This window comes from Styela clava, chromosome 3, assembly GCF_964204865.1.
Source record: "Styela clava chromosome 3, kaStyClav1.hap1.2, whole genome shotgun sequence".
Lineage (NCBI taxonomy): Eukaryota > Metazoa > Chordata > Ascidiacea > Stolidobranchia > Styelidae > Styela > Styela clava.
In genome coordinates this window covers 24,628,791-24,647,354 of record NC_135252.1, presented here as the reverse complement: position 1 = coordinate 24,647,354, position 18,564 = coordinate 24,628,791, and the positions used below count along the sequence as shown (strand labels likewise).

The 18,564-nt window shown below is 37.2% G+C and overlaps 2 protein-coding genes across 3 annotated transcripts; one reads left to right on the top strand and one right to left on the bottom strand.

The window, feature by feature from the left end:
• Positions 1-173: 173 nt before the first annotated feature.
• Positions 174-3,992, bottom strand: LOC144420931 (uncharacterized). Its single transcript, XM_078110785.1, has one exon. The coding sequence runs from the start codon at positions 3,990-3,992 to the stop codon at positions 174-176; it is 3,819 nt and encodes a 1,272-aa protein (XP_077966911.1).
• A 1,678-nt stretch (positions 3,993-5,670) lies between these two features.
• LOC120343168 (zinc finger TRAF-type-containing protein 1-A-like) lies at positions 5,671-18,413 on the top strand. Of its 2 annotated transcripts, none has more exons than XM_078110346.1 (7): positions 5,671-5,791; positions 7,499-7,682; positions 8,088-8,198; positions 8,802-8,980; positions 10,124-10,262; positions 12,532-12,777; positions 13,914-18,413. In XM_078110346.1, exons 2-7 carry the CDS (start codon positions 7,521-7,523, stop codon positions 14,115-14,117), a joined length of 1,041 nt encoding a protein of 346 aa, XP_077966472.1. In that variant the 5' UTR covers positions 5,671-5,791; positions 7,499-7,520; the 3' UTR covers positions 14,118-18,413. The 2 variants fall into 2 exon arrangements, with proteins under 2 accessions (XP_077966472.1, XP_039268229.1); XM_039412295.2 differs by having other exon boundaries at positions 5,774-5,791; positions 7,511-7,682.
• Positions 18,414-18,564: the final 151 nt, after the last annotated feature.

Sequence of the window (18,564 nt, the reverse complement as noted above, 5' to 3'; positions counted from 1 at the left end):
CCACTTTTAGCATGTCTCGTGGATTAAATCTCTCTTCTTGTGTAATTTGAGGGACTACCTGCATATGGATGTAAAAGAGTATTGCCAGTAATAAAATTATATTCCAAAGGGTTTCCATCTGGGAAAAGTGGTCGACTATTGATGATATAAGTAATTTCGTTGAGAACAGTTGTCTATTCTTCGTAGGTCATAAGAGCCCTGCTGTAATTCACCACTGATGCATCGAGTGCTTTGCGAACCGAGTTGATAAGCGATTCTACTACTCCATTCACATGTGACGCGTAAGGCACATTATATTTCCAATCAAATTTCGTTTGATTCTCTGCCATCTCATGTTGAATCAACTGAAAATTCCATTTCTCGATCCATTCCTTGATAGGCGCTTGACTAGCTTGAAATGTAGTACCTCCGTCGGAAAATACAAATGCAGGATGAATTCCCCTTATAGATACAAATCGTCTCCATGCCCGAAGGAACGAATTAGTATCCAGAGCCAGACACAGTTCCAGATGAATACAACGAGTGGTTGCACATGTAATAATTAAAACAGACGCGTTGATAACTACATTTCGAGATTGCTTTACTTTCAAGTATCCGAAAAAATCCATTGCTACAGAATTGAATGGTGCCATCTGTGGTTGCATTCGAAATGAAGGAAGTTCTCCCATGCGTTGCTGTAGCAACTTTCTACGACGAATCCTGCAAAATATACACATTGATTTTAAGAGTATTCTTCCACCAATAAGAACAATACCGTCATTCTTCATATTTGCCAATATAACTCGATACCCTTGATGTAAGAACTTTTTATGATAGAACACTCCAAGAAGACGAACGAGGGAATGTTTGCCCGGAAGCACGACTGGATGCTTCATTTCCATATATAAATCAGTTCTATTCAGTCTTCCACCAATACGAAGAATTCCGTGAGAATCGAATAACAAGTCTAATTTCCATAGAGTTTTGACAGCCTTCCCAAATTCATCAATCATAGATTTTTGACAAATTCTGAATATACACAATTTTGCTTTCTCTATGTATTGTACGACATCGGCAGGTTTAAATTCCCAATTGACAAATGATTTTTGCTGAAATGCACCCTTTATCCAAGCTGTCGCTCTTAGCAAGTCTTGCCATGAAGAAAAATTATCCGCTAAATCATTATCATTTTGATAAGGCAAATCTGCTTTAAAGACGTTGAATTGTCTTTTTCCGCGATATGCTTTTGACTTAGTTGGTGGTTTTTCTTCCAATATTTCTTGACGTAATTCATCTAATTTTAAGTCATCATCATTCGGCCAATATTCCATTGGTTGCCTTAGAAATTCAGGTCCTTCATGAAGGCTTGGAATGAATTTGACTTCTTTTGTTAGATTCTTATGTGTATCTTGAAATTCTTGTACTCTTGAAGCAACGAATGGTTTGAATTTTTCAGATTGGGAGTTCAACCAATAAATAACAACTTTGCTGTCTATCCAGAAATATTTGAATGCAATATTGTACGGTAGTGCTCTACTTATTTCATGCACCAATCTGCTCACGCCTATTGCTCCCATTAGCTCCTTTCTTGGAGTACTTTTGTGTTTGAGTGGCGCCACAAATCCCTCTGCTGCAACGAATGTTAGCTTAACTCCACCTGTTGTAGGCCACCGTAGGAACACACAAGTGCCATAGGCTAAATCTCCACCGTCTGAAAATGCGTGCAGTTGAGGAGGTCCAGTTGTGTTTTCAGGTTTCAGACATCTTGGAGTTGAAACTTGAACTAACTTGGACATTTCTTGAACATTGTTATACCAGCATTTGACCACATCATCTGGCAAAGTTTGGTCCCAGCTAAATCCATCTGCCCAGATCTTTTGAAGATCTATTCTATACTGCATTGTGACTGGAAGTAAATAACCCAGAGGGTCCCACAATTTCATTACACATGCTAAAGCTTTTCTTTTAGAAAATCCTGTTTGCATGAAAGAAATGTCTTTGAATTTTGAACTGAAACTGTCATCAGTTTTATTCCAGGAATGACCAAGTACATCAACAACTTTTTCACCAGGATTTTGATCTACTTCAGGATGGTTTGAGTTCCAAATCTTTATAGAGAATTTTCCACGAATAGGTATTTGATCAACATCATTGATAACCTTGTTTGCAAGAATGTGATTCGAAACAGAATGACTGACGTCATCAATGTATGTATCTTTGTCCAATACAACAGCTCCAAGAGGATGATCTTTTCGAAATTTATCGGCTAAAAATTTAATAGTAAAGCATGCCAAGTCAGGACTAGATTTATCTCCGAACATAACCCGAAGCCATTGAAAGATTGTTGGTTGCACTGATGAATCACCATAGCGCCAAAGGAAACGATGAAATTTCTGATCGACTTCTGCCATTTGAATTTGATTAAACATTTTCGATATATCACCAGCAATAGCCACACTATCAGCTCGCCATGCCATGAAACATCTGAACAAAGAATTCGCAAAGCTGGGGCCTTTCTCTAAACCATCATTGAGACATGTGCCCTTAAAAGGACACGCAGAATCAAATACTATTCTTAATTTTGTTGAGGTTTTATCCGGACGTTCTACGATACGATGATTGAGGTACCATGCATTTTCAACTTTAGCCGTTTTCGTTTCAACCGGTGTTAGTCGTCGTACTACGCCTCGCTGAAGCAGATTTTTAATCTCCATATTATACTCTTCCGTTTTTCCTTTTCTATACAATTCTTGTTCCCGTTTTTTCATTTGTTCATACGCCTTCTCAAAATTGTTGTGCAATTTTTCTGGGAAACCAGGTTTCCATGGCATTTTGACACAAACTCGGCCATCAGCACCAATATTGGTTGTCGCTTTTACATGTTTGATAAATGCTGATTCTGCAATTTCTGAGTTAGAACAAACACACAAAGTTGTGGGTTGCACTCCAAGAACTTCACCATGGAAAAACTTGCGCAACTCTTCATTTTCTAATGATGAAAAACTATTAATATTTGCTACATGATTGAAAGATCGTTGCGGTGCTTGAATAATGCCTCCATATAGATAGCATCCAAGAGATGTGAAAGCTGCTGAAGGATGATTATCGGGATCAATTGGCGAACGTAATGAATGCATTGTTTGAATTAAAGGTGCATAATCTCTACCAACAAGAACATCGACTGTTTTTTGCCCAACTGGTATTTTATCCTGAATTCCTCTAAGATATTTAAACTGTTTAAAAATAGATGGCGGAATTGGTGTAACATCGTGACAAGGTTTTCTCACAGCCGTAACTCTGATATCAAATATCTGGTCTCGTGAAAGAGGTCTAATTTTTAAATTATAATCTTCAGAAGGTTCTTCATGAATGGCTCCTCCTGCGACATCAAACCGAATTGTTCCATGACCTATTGCCTTTTGTTTCAATGATTTTACAAAATTACGTCTTACCAAAGAATGGTTACTGCCACCATCAAGAAAGAAATTTGCCTTGATCCATGTTTTGTCACTCGCCTGCACTTCTGCAACAAGTAATGGAGAATAATCCAAATTAAAAGCGCTCAATTGTCTTGAATGCATCTGAGATTGGTTGAATACTGCTGCATTAGAGTGAATATGTTGACTTTCCAAATTCGAGTCGTTCATACCAGAATTTCTCATTGTATTGTAATTTCCCTGTACTTTTCCGGTACATAATGACCAATGATGCTGTCTTTGGTTACAATTTACACAGCTATCGGCTGTTGTTCTTGCACAATTTCTTGCAAAGTGAGTTCCTAGACATATAAAACATCTTCGATCATCTGCTATAAAGCTTTTTCTTTCAGGAATTGATAGGTTTTGATATTTGTTGCAGTCTATAAGGCGGTGCTTAATTCCACATCCAAAAATACAAGTGACTGTCCTTTGACGTGGCTGAACTGAACCCATGTTATCATTCTCGTCTGTAGCATGATTAACCGTATTGAAATTAGATCTTGGCGACTGGTTTTGTCTCGGTCGAAACCTCATATTCTCGGTTTGACTGATAAAGTTATATAAAGTTACCAGATATTTCCAACGCTGTAGCTTCAGATCTCAGAAAATTCGTTATAGATTCCAAGTTATAATTACCTTTGCTGGAACTATTATATCGCAGTGCAGTGTCTGCATCTAGACACTCTAATGCTCTATTGACAGAAATAACCGAGTTTGCATCCTGTTTTAACCCAAGATCTTCCATACGTCGGCAGAAGAGAGAAATTTCGTGAGCTAGTCGCCTAAGGTTCGCTGGATTACGAGAGATCTCTTCCTTCCAGAGAGTGCTCAAATCGTGTTAAAATTCTTTCCAAATTTACTTTGAGTACCGGAAACTTACTCTTGAGTTGTTTGAAATTCTGACCTTGAAAATATTCTGCCATTGTTAGTTGGCATTCTTGCTTTGATGTATTGCTGAATCCTCGAAAGGTTGAAGAAGAGCTGCTTGATTCAGAATCCAGTTTGTAGGTGTAGGTGCAGTATCATTAAATGTCACTAGTTTGGATTTCTGCCCATTGACAAATCACCCTTGCCTACTATGTCTCTTTAACTAATATCCCGAAATGAAACGAATAGATTTCTCCCAAAGTGATTTAATCCAGATATCAGTAAGACAAAGTGACCTGACAAACAATAAAGATGAATATTAAAATGAGCACAGACAATCAGGCACAATACAAAGCAAGAATATACCAATTCACTTACATTTAAATGAGGCTTTGTCAGAACAGATTATCCCAATGTAAGAAACTTAAGAAATAGATTATTCATATCCAATGACTATAGCACCATTAAAAAGCTTATGAGAACAGATCTAAAGACAGATTAAAGCTCTAGACAGTTAACCATAACAAGAAGTAATCGAGTAATCAGCCAATAATCGCGATGCAGTGAACCATACGTAAACACACCAAAAGTAAGTAGTACCAAGATAAATCAGTCAAATGTTCAAACCACTGCTCGATAACCAGTTTTGGTTTCCCGTGTATCCCAAGTGTAAACTCCCTAGTAAAACTTGAAATATCATTTTCTCGTAATTTGTGTGCAATATTTTTTACTGGTTGGAAAAAATAAACTATATAAATAAGCATCATACCGGGGCTGCCGGACGATAAAATTTTGAATGCAAAGCCAACTGAAACACTCCCATTGTAACCAGTAACAGGGTCCGGTCATTTTCAATTCATCAAAATTCACCTATTTTCAGCTTGTGTCGGATGGTTTCATAGCTACCATTTTTTGAGTTAAGGGCTCGGGAACTTGATTTTCTCCACATGCCGAAACAGATAACCAGATAATTCACGTGAGCTGGATATATCTGAACTGATTACCAGGCGAAGGTCCGTTAAATTATTAATCCATCATACTGACTTTCCTTCTTCGTTACAAATTGACAAAACCTACCATTGTCAGTCAGTCCCCGCTATACTTCCATCGGACTTGAAGGCCGAAGGGCCCATGCACCTGGAACAATTAGCTTATTAACTAATCCCGACATAGACAGGTCACCGGACGAGAGGCCGTGAGTCGCCATATGGTTGGACCGTCTCATCGGCTTCCCTCTCCCCCGAAATAAATATGTAAATCCTATTCCCTCCTACCGGAATTTCTCCCAAAATAACCAAAACAACTCGCAAGATCGCAAAGTTTCCAGCCTTGTCGACTCCTGATTGGCTATTGATGACCTAATTGTTATGACACGTGACTTCTTTGTGATCAGCTGTCCAAACAAAAGAGGTCAGCGTCGCAGTTGCTCACACCCAACGGTTAAAATTCACGCCGAAGGAGAAAAGGTAATGCCTTATATTTTGTTAAATATGAACGCCACGTGCGTGTAATGTTTGATGTACCCCGGTATTCCCCATCATTTGTGAAGTTTGTATTCTGGACTTCGGTACGATACGGTGCCGTACCCATAGCAGTACGGTAACCTTGCAATTGCAATACTGCAATTTGTTTTCTTTCAGTCGTTGGTCAGTTGGTAGGGCATAATGGGGTATCATATTTTAGTATTCACGGCAGTGCAGTACGTATGCGCCATTATCGTGTTTCGTCAGCGTTTTGTGGTTAGGTTTGAATTTAGTCAGTGTGTTGTGTATTGCCTACGTTGTTGTTATTGTGGCGTTGTTGTTATTGAGGCGGTGTGACTCATCGTGCTAAGTGTTAGGAATACGCTCGCCACCGCACCTCTGATCACTCTGCATGGGTTCGCAGGTTCGAATCCCACGCAGGGATGGTTATGTGCGAGAGGATTGCTGGACTCTTCGCCGACGTGGGGTGGTTCACGTAACTGCTGGTCGGTTACGGCTTCCTCCACAATCAAGTCCATGCTTCCGAAAACAAACAACTAAATATGTAAAGGATAATATTTGAACTAAATGCGAAGATAAATTCCCCACCCCCTGAAACATTGATTTTAATATAAGCCCTCACTTTAAAACAAGACCTAGTCAATAGCGCGAATTTTTTTTTGATCTAGTCAATAGCAAGAAATCTCTCCAACTTGTTTTAAATGATTATTCTAAAACGTGTGAGAGAGGAAAAAGTGTTATTTAAGTAAATGGATATCGGTTTTCAAATTTTTTAAATTTAAAAATCTGGTAATTCTTCACTTTGTAATTTAGTTTTTGATAAATGAAAATAAAAGACATCCCCCGGAAATAAGCCCTAGTGTTATTTTTCGAAAGAAAATTGAAATAAGAGACTGTCTTATTTTCGGAAAAACACAGTTCTTATCGAATTCAACATAAGCAGCGTCCATGCATCTGAAAACTAAGCCATCTTATTGGCCTTTTTCTCTCCTCGGATAAATATGTATAATCTATCTCAATCCTATCCGGAGGAAATTAAATCCTCAAGTAGAGGATCATGAGACGTGTCATTATTCATTATAATTTAATACCCTCACTCTTTTTGTTACTCTTGTGTTAGTCAGCTGACTTCTAGGGAAAATTTCTTAGTTTTTTTAACATGACTTTAATAAAACATGTCCTTTGTAAGAAGGATAGATTTTCCCATTTTTTTACTAGAAGAAAAAGAAGATGATAGGACTGCCTAGTCGTACAGCAAACCACTTCCTCTCGTCCGGTAACCATTTCATGCCGGGTATAGGATTAGTTAGTCAGTACTTTATTTCCGCAGCATAGACTTGATGGTGGAGGAAGCCATAATCGACCAGCGATTTTGTCAATCATCCTACAGTTGCGAGGAGTTCAGCAATCCTTCCTCAAATAATTAGCGATGGCATGCGTATTTCTAATGGCATGACGTGCCATACTGCAGAGGAGCGAATGATAACAGTATCACTAGATAAATAAATAAATGGTTAGATGGTTTATTTTGTAATTTATAGATTATTAAATATGGAGAATTCTGGCCATCTGAGCATAAGAAAAGAGCACTTGCATGTTAGTATGTGAATATTCCCACCAGTCACAGTCCACCACGGATTCAAAATATCAAAACTGAAATATTCTTTTCATTTGTTTATACTTATATAGTCTTAATATTAGTTATAACACCATGGAATCGCAAGCCACGTCTTCTGTACCTGTCCATGAGCGAGAAGTCGAGTCGGATGAATCAACACCTAAACCTACCTCAAAGTTTTCAGACGAGCCTCCAACAAAGAGAAAGAAGAATTCAAACCTTGAAGACAGATTGAGCCATATATTGTCTTGTAATGTAAGTTTGCATTGGTTTTTTTGATATGTGATTAGTACAATTCAGGGACTGGAGCATGGATTAGCACTTGGGGCCTGGGGACCCCCCAAGCGACCACAGAGCAGCTGGAAGGGAGTCACAATGCTAGGTTCAAAACTCCTGTTCTTTTCTGTTTCCTTTATTACTTTCATTATTTCACAGGGTGTTTACACTTTGTTGAGCATGAATTGCTCGAACATAATGATATTTGGAAACTACCATACAAAATAACACTATAAATACCACTGGATTGATAAACAGGGGGGCCATGAGTGCTAAAGGCCTTAAAAACTATCTAGTCTGTTTCATTACGTTCTGTGTGTTGTCATTTTTGTATCTTAAAAAATGAAAAATAAATGAATTATCTATCTCACATTTATTTCTTAGGTCTGTTTTGACTTGCCTTCATCAGCATGCTACCAATGCTGCAGAGGACATCTCATGTGTGCTGCCTGCTATAACCACTTACTTGCTGATTCAAAGTTAAAAGATGAACAAGTGGGTATTTATTCTTCCTCTAGAAAATTGCTGAAGCGTAACTAGACAGAAAATTCTCATCTGAAACGGGTGGGTGAATGCTGTCTGGTATCGCCTCGTTGATTTTCAATTATAATTCTGAGTTGAAAGAGGGAGCAAGTAAATATTACAAGAGATTATGACTAGAAATTGATGGTTAGGCAGAATAATCACATCTGAAAGAAGGTTGTGCAATGCTGCCAGATCATTCTTAAAGTTACTTTTGTCTGTGTTGTACATTTTTTGTTCTGTGTTACAAATGGAAAATTGAACTAAAATTGTGTTATATGAATTGTATTATTGATTTTTATATGGATGAGGTCAATTTGTAGGCAAGCGAACTCTAGTCTGTTTCCCAGACAAACAGTACTAGTATGTTTACGGCCAAGACTTGTTGTGTATCTGTAGAATCAAAATGATAAACTAGAACCTCCAAGAAAGTCGGTGATTCACCTTATAAATAAGCATCCTATTGCATAATAACTCCAAATTTGTATCTGTGGTTCGCTACCACATCAGCTTAAATTTCATTTCCGCTTACTTTTTTTTCATTGTCAAGACTTTACATTAGCTACCCCTTCCTAGCCAACGTGTCCATCTTGCCGCGTTGACATCGGCCACGGATCTTGCACAAGAAATCTCACTGCAGAGAAAACAATATCAGAATTACCGGTCGTTTGCGTATATTGTTGCGGAAGTTTTGCTCGACACATGATTAAAGGTCATCAGACCGAAGACTGTGCTGATAGGCTAGTCAAATGCAGGTTTGTGATTTTCTTGACACTCTAGAAGTGTGTGTACCAATATGGAACTACCGTATTTGCTCGTTTTGTAGCCCGGGCCCATATTTTTTTATCCGAACTCACCAACCGGGCCCTTATTCAAACCTTATTGTCATTTCCAGTTCTCAAGTATGATTTAAACGAGAATAACGAAAATTTTGACTTTTTCTACGCACCGCAGGTACAAATCCGCAAAATAAGAAAAGTTTTGCGACGCCCCATCAATATTGAAATGACGCACTTGGTCGTCGCGTCACCCAGTTTGAGAACCACAGTGTTACGTAATCAATGCTATCTGTTATGTAATTGGACGTCTAAGGGGTGAGTGTTATCCACCAGCGCTTAAAATTCAACAGCATTGTGACAAAAGCACTTCTTATTTCCTATTGTTCTCTACCACTGAAAAATCAGCTTTTACATCGAGCGGGTATCCAAGCACCGGCCCTTATTTATTTTTATGTTCTGTTCACACGGGCGGCTAATCAAACGGGCCCTCAATCAAGATCATGCGGTAAAACGAGAATATACGGTAACTAATTTTGTTCGCCCACTTTACATCAAGCTGTGTAAAGGGACTGAAACTTATTGGTTAACATAGACAGTCCCTGAACTCGTAATAGAACTAAAATAAGGAAAATCGGAGTAAAATTATGTCCTAACCTGGTGCACACACTACCGGAGTACCCTTTTCGGCGCTCCAGAAGTATGTGTACCCGTATGGAGGTAACTAACTTTGTTTGTCTATTTCACATCAAGTCAGTGTCAGGCAGGGGGCGTAGCCACGGATATTTAAGGGGGGGGGGTTCTGAAATTTCTAGTTTACAAGTTAGATCGTAACAGCTAGCAAGTCTTGCTGGAGGTCGGAAAACAATGGATTGGGCATTTTCGAATCTAATCAAATATATTTTTTTAATCAAATCTCGAATACTTGGAAGATATGTAGTTGGCGTCGATTTAAAATTCTTGTGTGAACATGTTCAAATTACTCACTATTCAAAATGCCCAGCGCTAGTTACGGCTTCGTTTTAAGGAGACTTGTTTGGAAAGCTGGTGACCACAAAATTATTGTTCAATATTTCCATTATCAACATTGCGAAATATAAGATTGGGATCTTCTTTCTTCAGGTTTGAAACGTTCGGTTGTTCTTGGAGTGGGCCATATCATGAATCAACCAATCACGAATCGACATGTGTTCATCCAAAAAAATCAGGAACTGAATTACTGGAATGCCTGGACAACCGAGAAGAAAAACACAAAAAACAGGTAAATGGGTGCGCTTCTTCAATTCAATTGCATTTCCCCAGACAGTTTGACTCATGCTTAATGCTTAATTAGATTGTCTGAATGAAAATTGTTTTTGCTGGCAAAAATCGTGACCCAATTCCCAATTCTTTTTTGCCGAATGATTTTAAGGTCGGATTCTTTCTCATTCGGCATTGCCTTATTACACCCTGGGTGAGATGGTGGGTAATTTAAACCCAATATTTTTACCTTGCGATGGCAACATATTCTGGTCCAATGCTGTAACCCTGGGCTTCTCAAACTGGGGGGCCGCGACCGCACAGAGGGGCTCGCAACGAATTTCAGGGGCTGCAAAAAGTACACCAATTTCAATATATTGTACTTTTTCAGAATTTTGATTTGAAACACAAGTATTCAAACTAGTGCAATATAAATCTCACGATTTTAAAAGAATACATTGGATTAGAGAAGCGTCTCGCTTGCCTAACAATGCCAACTTAACAGGGGTCACGGAAAAGTTTAATATATTGGAACGGGTCGCGAGTTTAAAAGGGAAGCCCTGCTCTAACCAATAGACGCCATGCCCATCACATCATTGGATGAAGTTGCCTTATTAGATTAGTAAAATGTTTTATAAAATTCGACATTTTTTAACACCCAGTTAGGGATGGGCAATGTAGAATAATTTACTATTCTAGAATATTCTAGAATAGTTAAATCGAATCCAGAATACCGAATCCTATTCTATTTTCATACTTATTCAAATAGTGGGAATTTCCACATTGCTGGATTTAGATGTTGTAAAATTGCAAATGTATTACTTACTATGAATGTATTATTTATTTGGAAATGTCCTGAACATTGGATTTCATTTGATATTAAACAGGCATTTCCCAGGACAATAAAATTGAGGAATATTACAATCTTTTTTGCCTCCAATTGTTCCAAATGTATGTAATCCCTAAATACTAATAAATACTGATATCCTAAATTAAGACACGATTTACACACTTTAATAGTAAGCGGTTAAATACAAAAATAGACATGAAACGGCGTTAAATCATTATTAATGTAAGTCTGCCGAGTGTACTGAAACACACCCGCTGAGAATTAATTAGATGCAGAACCAGTGTGTGGCCACTGCAACCTATGCGCCGTTGTAAAATATTAAATTTAACCACTATCAATTAAAATCAACTTTTTTTTATTCTGTGCCAGCAAGACACGTAAAACCAAGTTCCCGTAAACGCGATTTCGTACTTAGTTATTAGGTAATAACATCTAAAGACTAATTCATTTTCTATGATTATCGTTACATATCATTATCTAGCCAGACTTGGCCCTACTCAAATTCAATACGTCACTAGCTTCGCCAGATGCGGCAACTTTTTTTTAAATTTATCGGCGACTAAAATATTACAGACACTCGATAAAACATGCGTATATCTTGAACGACTGGGAAATATGTAATCTTTTGAGAGTGAAATTTAAATGTGACAGATGTTCGCGTTTTGCGATATAAGTTTGTATTTCGGAAAATGGTATGATAAAACTATTTGTAACTAATATTTGATCTAAATCAATCGCAAGTAATGTTATAACATTTAATGCCTGGCTTTTGGATACGTGCATCATTTTTTGGGAAAACTCGTAGGTCGCGAAGGCACGTCTGTAAACAATTGAAGATTGTTGCATTCAGATTATCGGAATATCACCAGTAGGTCGGCACATATAATTATTATTATTATACGCTAGCTAGATAGCAAAGCGGAAAAACGCAAAAATGGTGCAATAACGAGTCTTCGCCGTGAGGTTACATTGCCGACATCTTGTCCTGGATATGCCGATTGAAATTACAGTGTCTGATGTTTACCGATTTACGGGTTCTCTGCGAGCAGATACAAGTTTAATTAAACGAGAGAGATTTCCACGCGAGAAAAACGGTCGTCTATAATTGATAAATTAGAAACCCGAAATACAAAAATTGACGGATGGCGCCGGAGAGGCGGAAACCGAATCCTGTTATCGAATCCCGTTGGATTCGAATACTTTGGGATTCGAATCATCCGGATTCGGTATTCTATATTGCCCATCCCTACACCCAGTTACATATTTCAAAATAACTTTAATATTTCTGATTCGGCCTTGTCTACCCTATTTATTACATCTTGAGATGATGGGCCAGATTCTGTGAAGGCAACATGAAAAAGTCGTTTTATAGGCTTTCCTTTCTTTCCCTTGATATTTTCTAAAAAACTCTATTAATGAATAACAACTCATTTTTTAACAGTTGTCAGTATTTCGCCAGTCGGTGTCACTGTTGAGCTGCGAACAAATATCATTTTCTGACATTCAACTTCGACCTTTTCGAACGATGGATTTTGTCACTCGTCTTTACTATGAATCAAACCGTTTTCATGCCCTTGGCCACACGTGGGCGGTAAAGGCTTTTATTGACAATGTGGAAAAGCACCCCTCAAACCCAACGGTAATCGCAGACAGACAGTTGAACTACCAACTCCTGTTGAAATCAAAGGTAAGATGATTAAACTAGGAAAAGCAATGAAGCATAACTTGACGGAATTAGCATCTTTTGCATGCATTGATTTTATTCCGTCTAGTTATGCTCCACTGCTTTTCTAGAGATTTCATATGCAAGCCCACGGACACACTCATTTCCTAGTAGTACAATGTTCAAGTGAATTGTTTTTCCCTTTAATCTCTTGTGATATGCAAAACTGTGATATTAATAGAAGAGAATTTTAACAAGGATAGGATTTACATATTCACTCCGAGGAGAGGGAAGCCGATACGACAAACCACGGCCTCTCGTCCGGTTACCAGTCCATGTCGGGTATGATATTAGTTAGCCAGTCATCTGTTTTCGGAAGCATGGTCTTGAACCTAGATAAGATGAGTTTGATCATTTTTGAAGTCCGCCTTGGTGCAAAAAATGAAAACACACAGGACAGAAATGCTAGAAATTTATCATTAAATCAGGAAGGCTTGCATAGTTTGGCCCCAACACGAATTAGAACAATATACTAACCATTCTCAAACTTAATAATCGCCCCGAATTGCTCTTGATGGGCATTCTAGTGACCGCTTATGACTTTACTTATGACTGACTCTGATTGGTCTTGTTCTCTTCTGAATGAGCATGTTCAGGCTATGCCTACTTTAGTGAACTGAACCATGATTTTACTGAAGTGAACACTTAATTGTGCATACTAAAGTGAACACCTCTTTCTGATGTGAACAATGATCTTACTCTAAAAATTAGCTTATTTTGCTATTTTCCAAACAAAGTCACTCTTACTAAAGTGAACACTACTTTATAAACCTAGTCCCTCTTACTAAAGTGAACACTGCTTTTCAAACAAAGTCACTCTTGCTAAGGTGAACACTTTTCAAGCAAAGTCACTCTCACTAAAATGAACACTGCTTTTTTAAATTTTTTTTGCTAAAGTAAACACTGCTATTCAAACAGAGTCACTCTTACTAAAGTGAACACTGCTTTTTTTAATTTTATTTTGCTAAAGTAAACACTGCTATTCAAACAGAGTCACTCTTACTAAAGTGAACACTGCTTTTTTAATTTTTTTTGCTAAAGTAAACACTGCTATTCAAACAGAGTCACTCTTACTAAAGTGAACACTGCTTTTTTTTGAGGTGAGCAACGATTTGGAGTTATATTCTCTCCTTGTAAGAGCACCATTTGAGGAAACCCACATAGACCCGGAACCAGTTTTCCATCGATTTACGACCAGTGAAACTGAGAGTGAACTCCGGCCTATCAGTGTTGCCGATGCCAACCGTTTGTTGGGGTCGAGGGTCATAAATTTGAGGCTGTTTTTGTTTTATAACAAACCATGAACACGTTAAGAAACAAGTTTTATTGAATAAACTTTGAATTAACTCTTGTCACTTGGGGGTGTTGTGAGTATTTTTTCATCACTCCTCCAATAATATATTTATATAGACAGTGATTTATTTAATTTTAACAGAATCTAGTTTTGGGTGAAAATGACTTTTTAAAACAAACTACTCTATCAAGTTTTTTTCTTTGAAAAAGAATTTTAATCATATAGGTGTTGTCTTTTTTATAGATTTATTTTCCAATAACATGACAGCAGTGTTCGGACTCCATTTGAAATATTTCACTGTTATAATTACAATTTAATTTTAATTTGAAATATTTTATACTTGTGGCCAGACCTTTTTCGGAATGTTTAATGCTTAAAATCCCTAATTTTCTAATAAAATGTTTTGAATTATTGACTTATTCCTAAATTCAAAAATTTACTATAAAGAATATAATGAATTTTGAAGTATCTGAAAATTTGAATCGTTCTGGACATCTCCCTGTTTATCCTTTCTACATGGATGTGGTGACAAAGGGCCAATGATGTTCGAAGAGCCATTTATATATATACAGGATGTCCAAAAAATTTAGCTCGATTTTATAGTAATAATAATTAAAAATTTCCTTGTCTTTGTTCATAAAAAGCTCTTCTTGTGCTTGTAGTTCTTATTTATCATACAATAAAATTTATTGAAACTTGCAATTGGTATTTCTCTAAAATCAGGCGAAATTTTTTGGACACTATGTATATAGGTTTACATGTTGATACAATACAGATCCTATTGATATCAATACAAAACTTGCGACCTTGGCCGCTTGATTTTTTACGTTGTGTAGTTCGGATTCGGAAATTCTCATGTAATGGCTTATGATACAGTCAATGCTATCACCCCCATATATTTGTAATGTTTGTTTTATGTAATTTTCGAAAAGTAAGTGCACAGCATTGCTAGGCTCAAGCTGTTTCTTTAGATTAAACGATATTCGAAATGTTTTTTTTCAGTGTTATTCTTGAATAGTTTAGTATTCGGATATAGACATCATGCCTAAATATGATCAATCTGAACTGTCTGGAAATTTATCGGATGAATATAATAAAACCTTGCTAAAGGTGTTGTTAAAATATGTCCCCCTGCCCTATTATACTGTGTCACCCTAACTAGTTTATGCTATATATTTATGATTTTACATTTAAGGTGACTATTTTATCCTGAGAAAACGTATTTTAAATGATATAAATTGCACACTTTTATTTTTAAAATAATATTATATTATCATCACTAAAAACGTTGAAAAATTTCAAATGAGAATTTTGTTTTTAAATATTGCAACATTCAACATTAACATTAGATTACCCATCTTAATATTTCATTATTTGTCTGATATATTTATTTTTGGTTGTCTTTGCAGTCTATCTCACTTGTGTCTATGTTATCAAACTCTTCTGAATTGATATTTAATGGAATGACCTTGATGGTCAAAAATTATCCTTGACTGTTAAGTAAACAACTCCAGTGGTCGGCAAAATACCTGCCTTACTCTATTTGACAGTGGTTTCCAACTGGGGGCCCCCGTGGCCCACCAAAGGGGCCACAGAGCAGTAGAAGGGGCCACCATGCCAGGCGCAAAACTGATTTTATTTTTCCTTTTACTAGAAAACCACACATTCTTCCTAGTTTCATTGCTTGATAAGGTTGGTGTTTTCACTTTGTTGAGAATGAATTGTTTTAACATAATGGGATTTGGAATCTACCAATCAAAGTAGCACAATGAATACCACTGGAATGATAAACAGGGGGCCGTGTGTACTAACAGACTCTGGAAAGAGGTCGGGGGTCATAAGAGGTTGGAAACCACTGCCTTATACTCAGTGTCGGCATGTTTAGAATCCTTTTGTAGCAGTACTGTGAAGACACACCATAAAAAGAATTTTATGTCTTGTTTACTTTAAAATCTCCAAATGAAGAGACTAATAGAATATTTTTTGACATTGACATATCTTGGTGCTTTGTATTTAACCACAATGAGTTTTTAAACAGATATAGTTATATTTTATTGAAAGATTTATATTCATAGATTTTCTTTGTAATTTTTTTCTGTGACTCTGCGAAGAAGCATTCTTCTGATGCTTGGGGCGGCTGCCCTTATAACCCTTCTTCTCGAGACACGCCCCTGTCTTCTCCCAACCTTTCAATTTTTTCTTTTACTGTAATTTCAAATATCTGAAATTCATATTATTATAGCTCTTGAATAGCATTATTGTCAAAAATTTATGGGCTATATAATGTAATAATACTCTTGAGTCGAATGAAATTTTAACTCCGAACTGAGGGGTATAGCCAGGGGGGAGGGGGAGGGAAGTCGTGGGTCAGAAAAGTGGAAAAAAAAACTTTTCTCTGGGTGGACTCGCTAGCCCGGCCTAACTTGGCAATTAGAAATTTCAGACCCCACCCCCCCTGCTCTTACTCCTCGGTGATGAAATACTCTGAATATCATGTAGTGTTAAAGTTGTGACGGAAAACCTATCAATCACCCATCTCAAATATTTTGTTTATCTGTATATTTATTTTTACTTGTATTTAAAGTCTATATCACTTTGTGTCTTTGTTATCAAACTCACCTAAATTGATATTCGATGGAATGACCTTGATGGTCAAAATTTGACCGTGACATTTAATTACCTTGAAAATATTCATTTGTTGATTGTCGACCAAAATTTGGCTATTTTTTTCCCCATAATTTAGGATAAAATTTATGTGAGTATTTTGTGAGGGCATAGATGATAAGATTGCTTAATTATTAATCGAACCAAATTCTTTCTGAAATATCATTGTTAGTATTTTCGTATTATTACACTAGAAATTTTAAAAGATCTCTTACTAAAAATTAGCTGATTAATAAATAAGGAAGCTACATTTTCAATATGTCTTAGCTGTCTTGTCCCCTTATCTCCTCCCGATTGAAACTTGTTTCCTTTTCCATGATAAACTAAACATTTTATCCAAGTCCATATTCCTGGAACTGTCTGACTATTCCTAGAACGTATAATATCTGGACAATCTAGATCTGGCAACTAGTGTAAGGCCCATCAGCTTTCCTTTTGTCTTGGATAAATATGGAATCTCCTGGTGCTCCAGTATGTGTATCAATATGGAGGTAACTAGGTAATTTTTTTTGCCTACTTTACATCAAGTTGTGTAAAGTGACTGAAACCTATGGGCAGGTGGTATATTCACTTGGCTAACACAGACCCCGAACTCGTAATAGAACTAAAAAAAGGAAAATTGGAATAAAAAACTCTAATCTGGTACACATACTATGGGGGTACCCGAAGTGAACGGTATTTCATTTTTTCACCCTCATGGAAATACACTTTACAAGAACAATGGAAAAACAACCCAAAATGACATTTTAAGGGGGTCGCGAAGAACCAATACTGGTTAACAATAAGGGCCACCCAAACTTGTTAGTTATTTGTACACAGACTCGGCCCCAAATCTATAAAAGCGATTGCTATGTGCCATACGATCGAGCCATTTTATCAGCTTCCCGCTCTACCAGGATAAACTTAAAAATCATACCCCATGTATATTATTAAATTTCCCCCCCAACCTCGACCAATAACCACAAGACAGACCGCTGTCATTAAGTCGTCTTATTCTTAGGCTGACTCAGGGGGGTAGCCTGAGAGGTCAGCCCCCTCCCCACGAATTTTCAACATTTTTTAAAAATGCAATTTTGCTGTATTTGCGATAAGACGAAAACACCATTTTGCCCTATTCTTGAACGATTTACTGAAAACAGGATGTTTCCTGGCTTGAGATCAATAATTCTTCCACCAAATAAAGCAACCAAGATAGATGAAAAATATGATGTCAATGTACAAAACAATTCCCCCCCCCTCAACAAAATGTTGGGCTGACTACGCACTTGGTCTTATCGCTTTCCTCTCTCCCAAGCTTAAACTTCTTCTCTAAACTACTACCTCGCCTTTTCATGTTATTGCTATTATTGTTATTGCCTATATTATTATTATGTGAATTATCGTCTCATTTTAAGCAACGAAGCATGACCGGCAGCATTGGCATTCCATATTTAGGATAAGATAATTCTGGCCAACCATGCTTCGTTGATTATAATGTTGCTTTATGTTTCGATTTCATTTCAATCATTGAAGTGATGCTGGCAGCATTGGCCTTCCATGCTTAAGATGATGATTATTCTGGCCAGTCATGCTTCGTTGATTATAATGAGGCCGGATGATAGTAAAATCACCATGCCTTTGTTTAAATAAAGTTGAAACAGTATGAGTATATTTGATGAAATGTAGGATAGGATTTACATATTTATCGCAGGGAGAGGAAATTCGATAAGACAACTTAACTATATGGCGAACCACGAACTATATGGCGAACCACGGCCTCTCGTCTGGTTACCAGTCCATGTCGGGTATGGGAT

What these genes read in the sequence shown, in the direction of transcription:
- LOC144420931 (XM_078110785.1), bottom strand. Translation starts at nt 3,992, where the DNA reads ATGAGGTTTCGACCGAGACAAAACCAGTCGCCAAGATCTAATTTCAAT.
- LOC120343168 (XM_078110346.1), top strand. Translation starts at nt 7,521, where the DNA reads ATGGAATCGCAAGCCACGTCTTCTGTACCTGTCCATGAGCGAGAAGTC. An exon ending in AAGAAAAACACAAAAAACAG is followed by an intron (nt 10,263 to 12,531) that starts GTAAATGGGTGC and finishes ATTTTTTAACAG; the next exon opens with TTGTCAGTATTTCGCCAGTC. An exon ending in AACTCCTGTTGAAATCAAAG is followed by an intron (nt 12,778 to 13,913) that starts GTAAGATGATTA and finishes CTTTTTTTTGAG; the next exon opens with GTGAGCAACGATTTGGAGTT.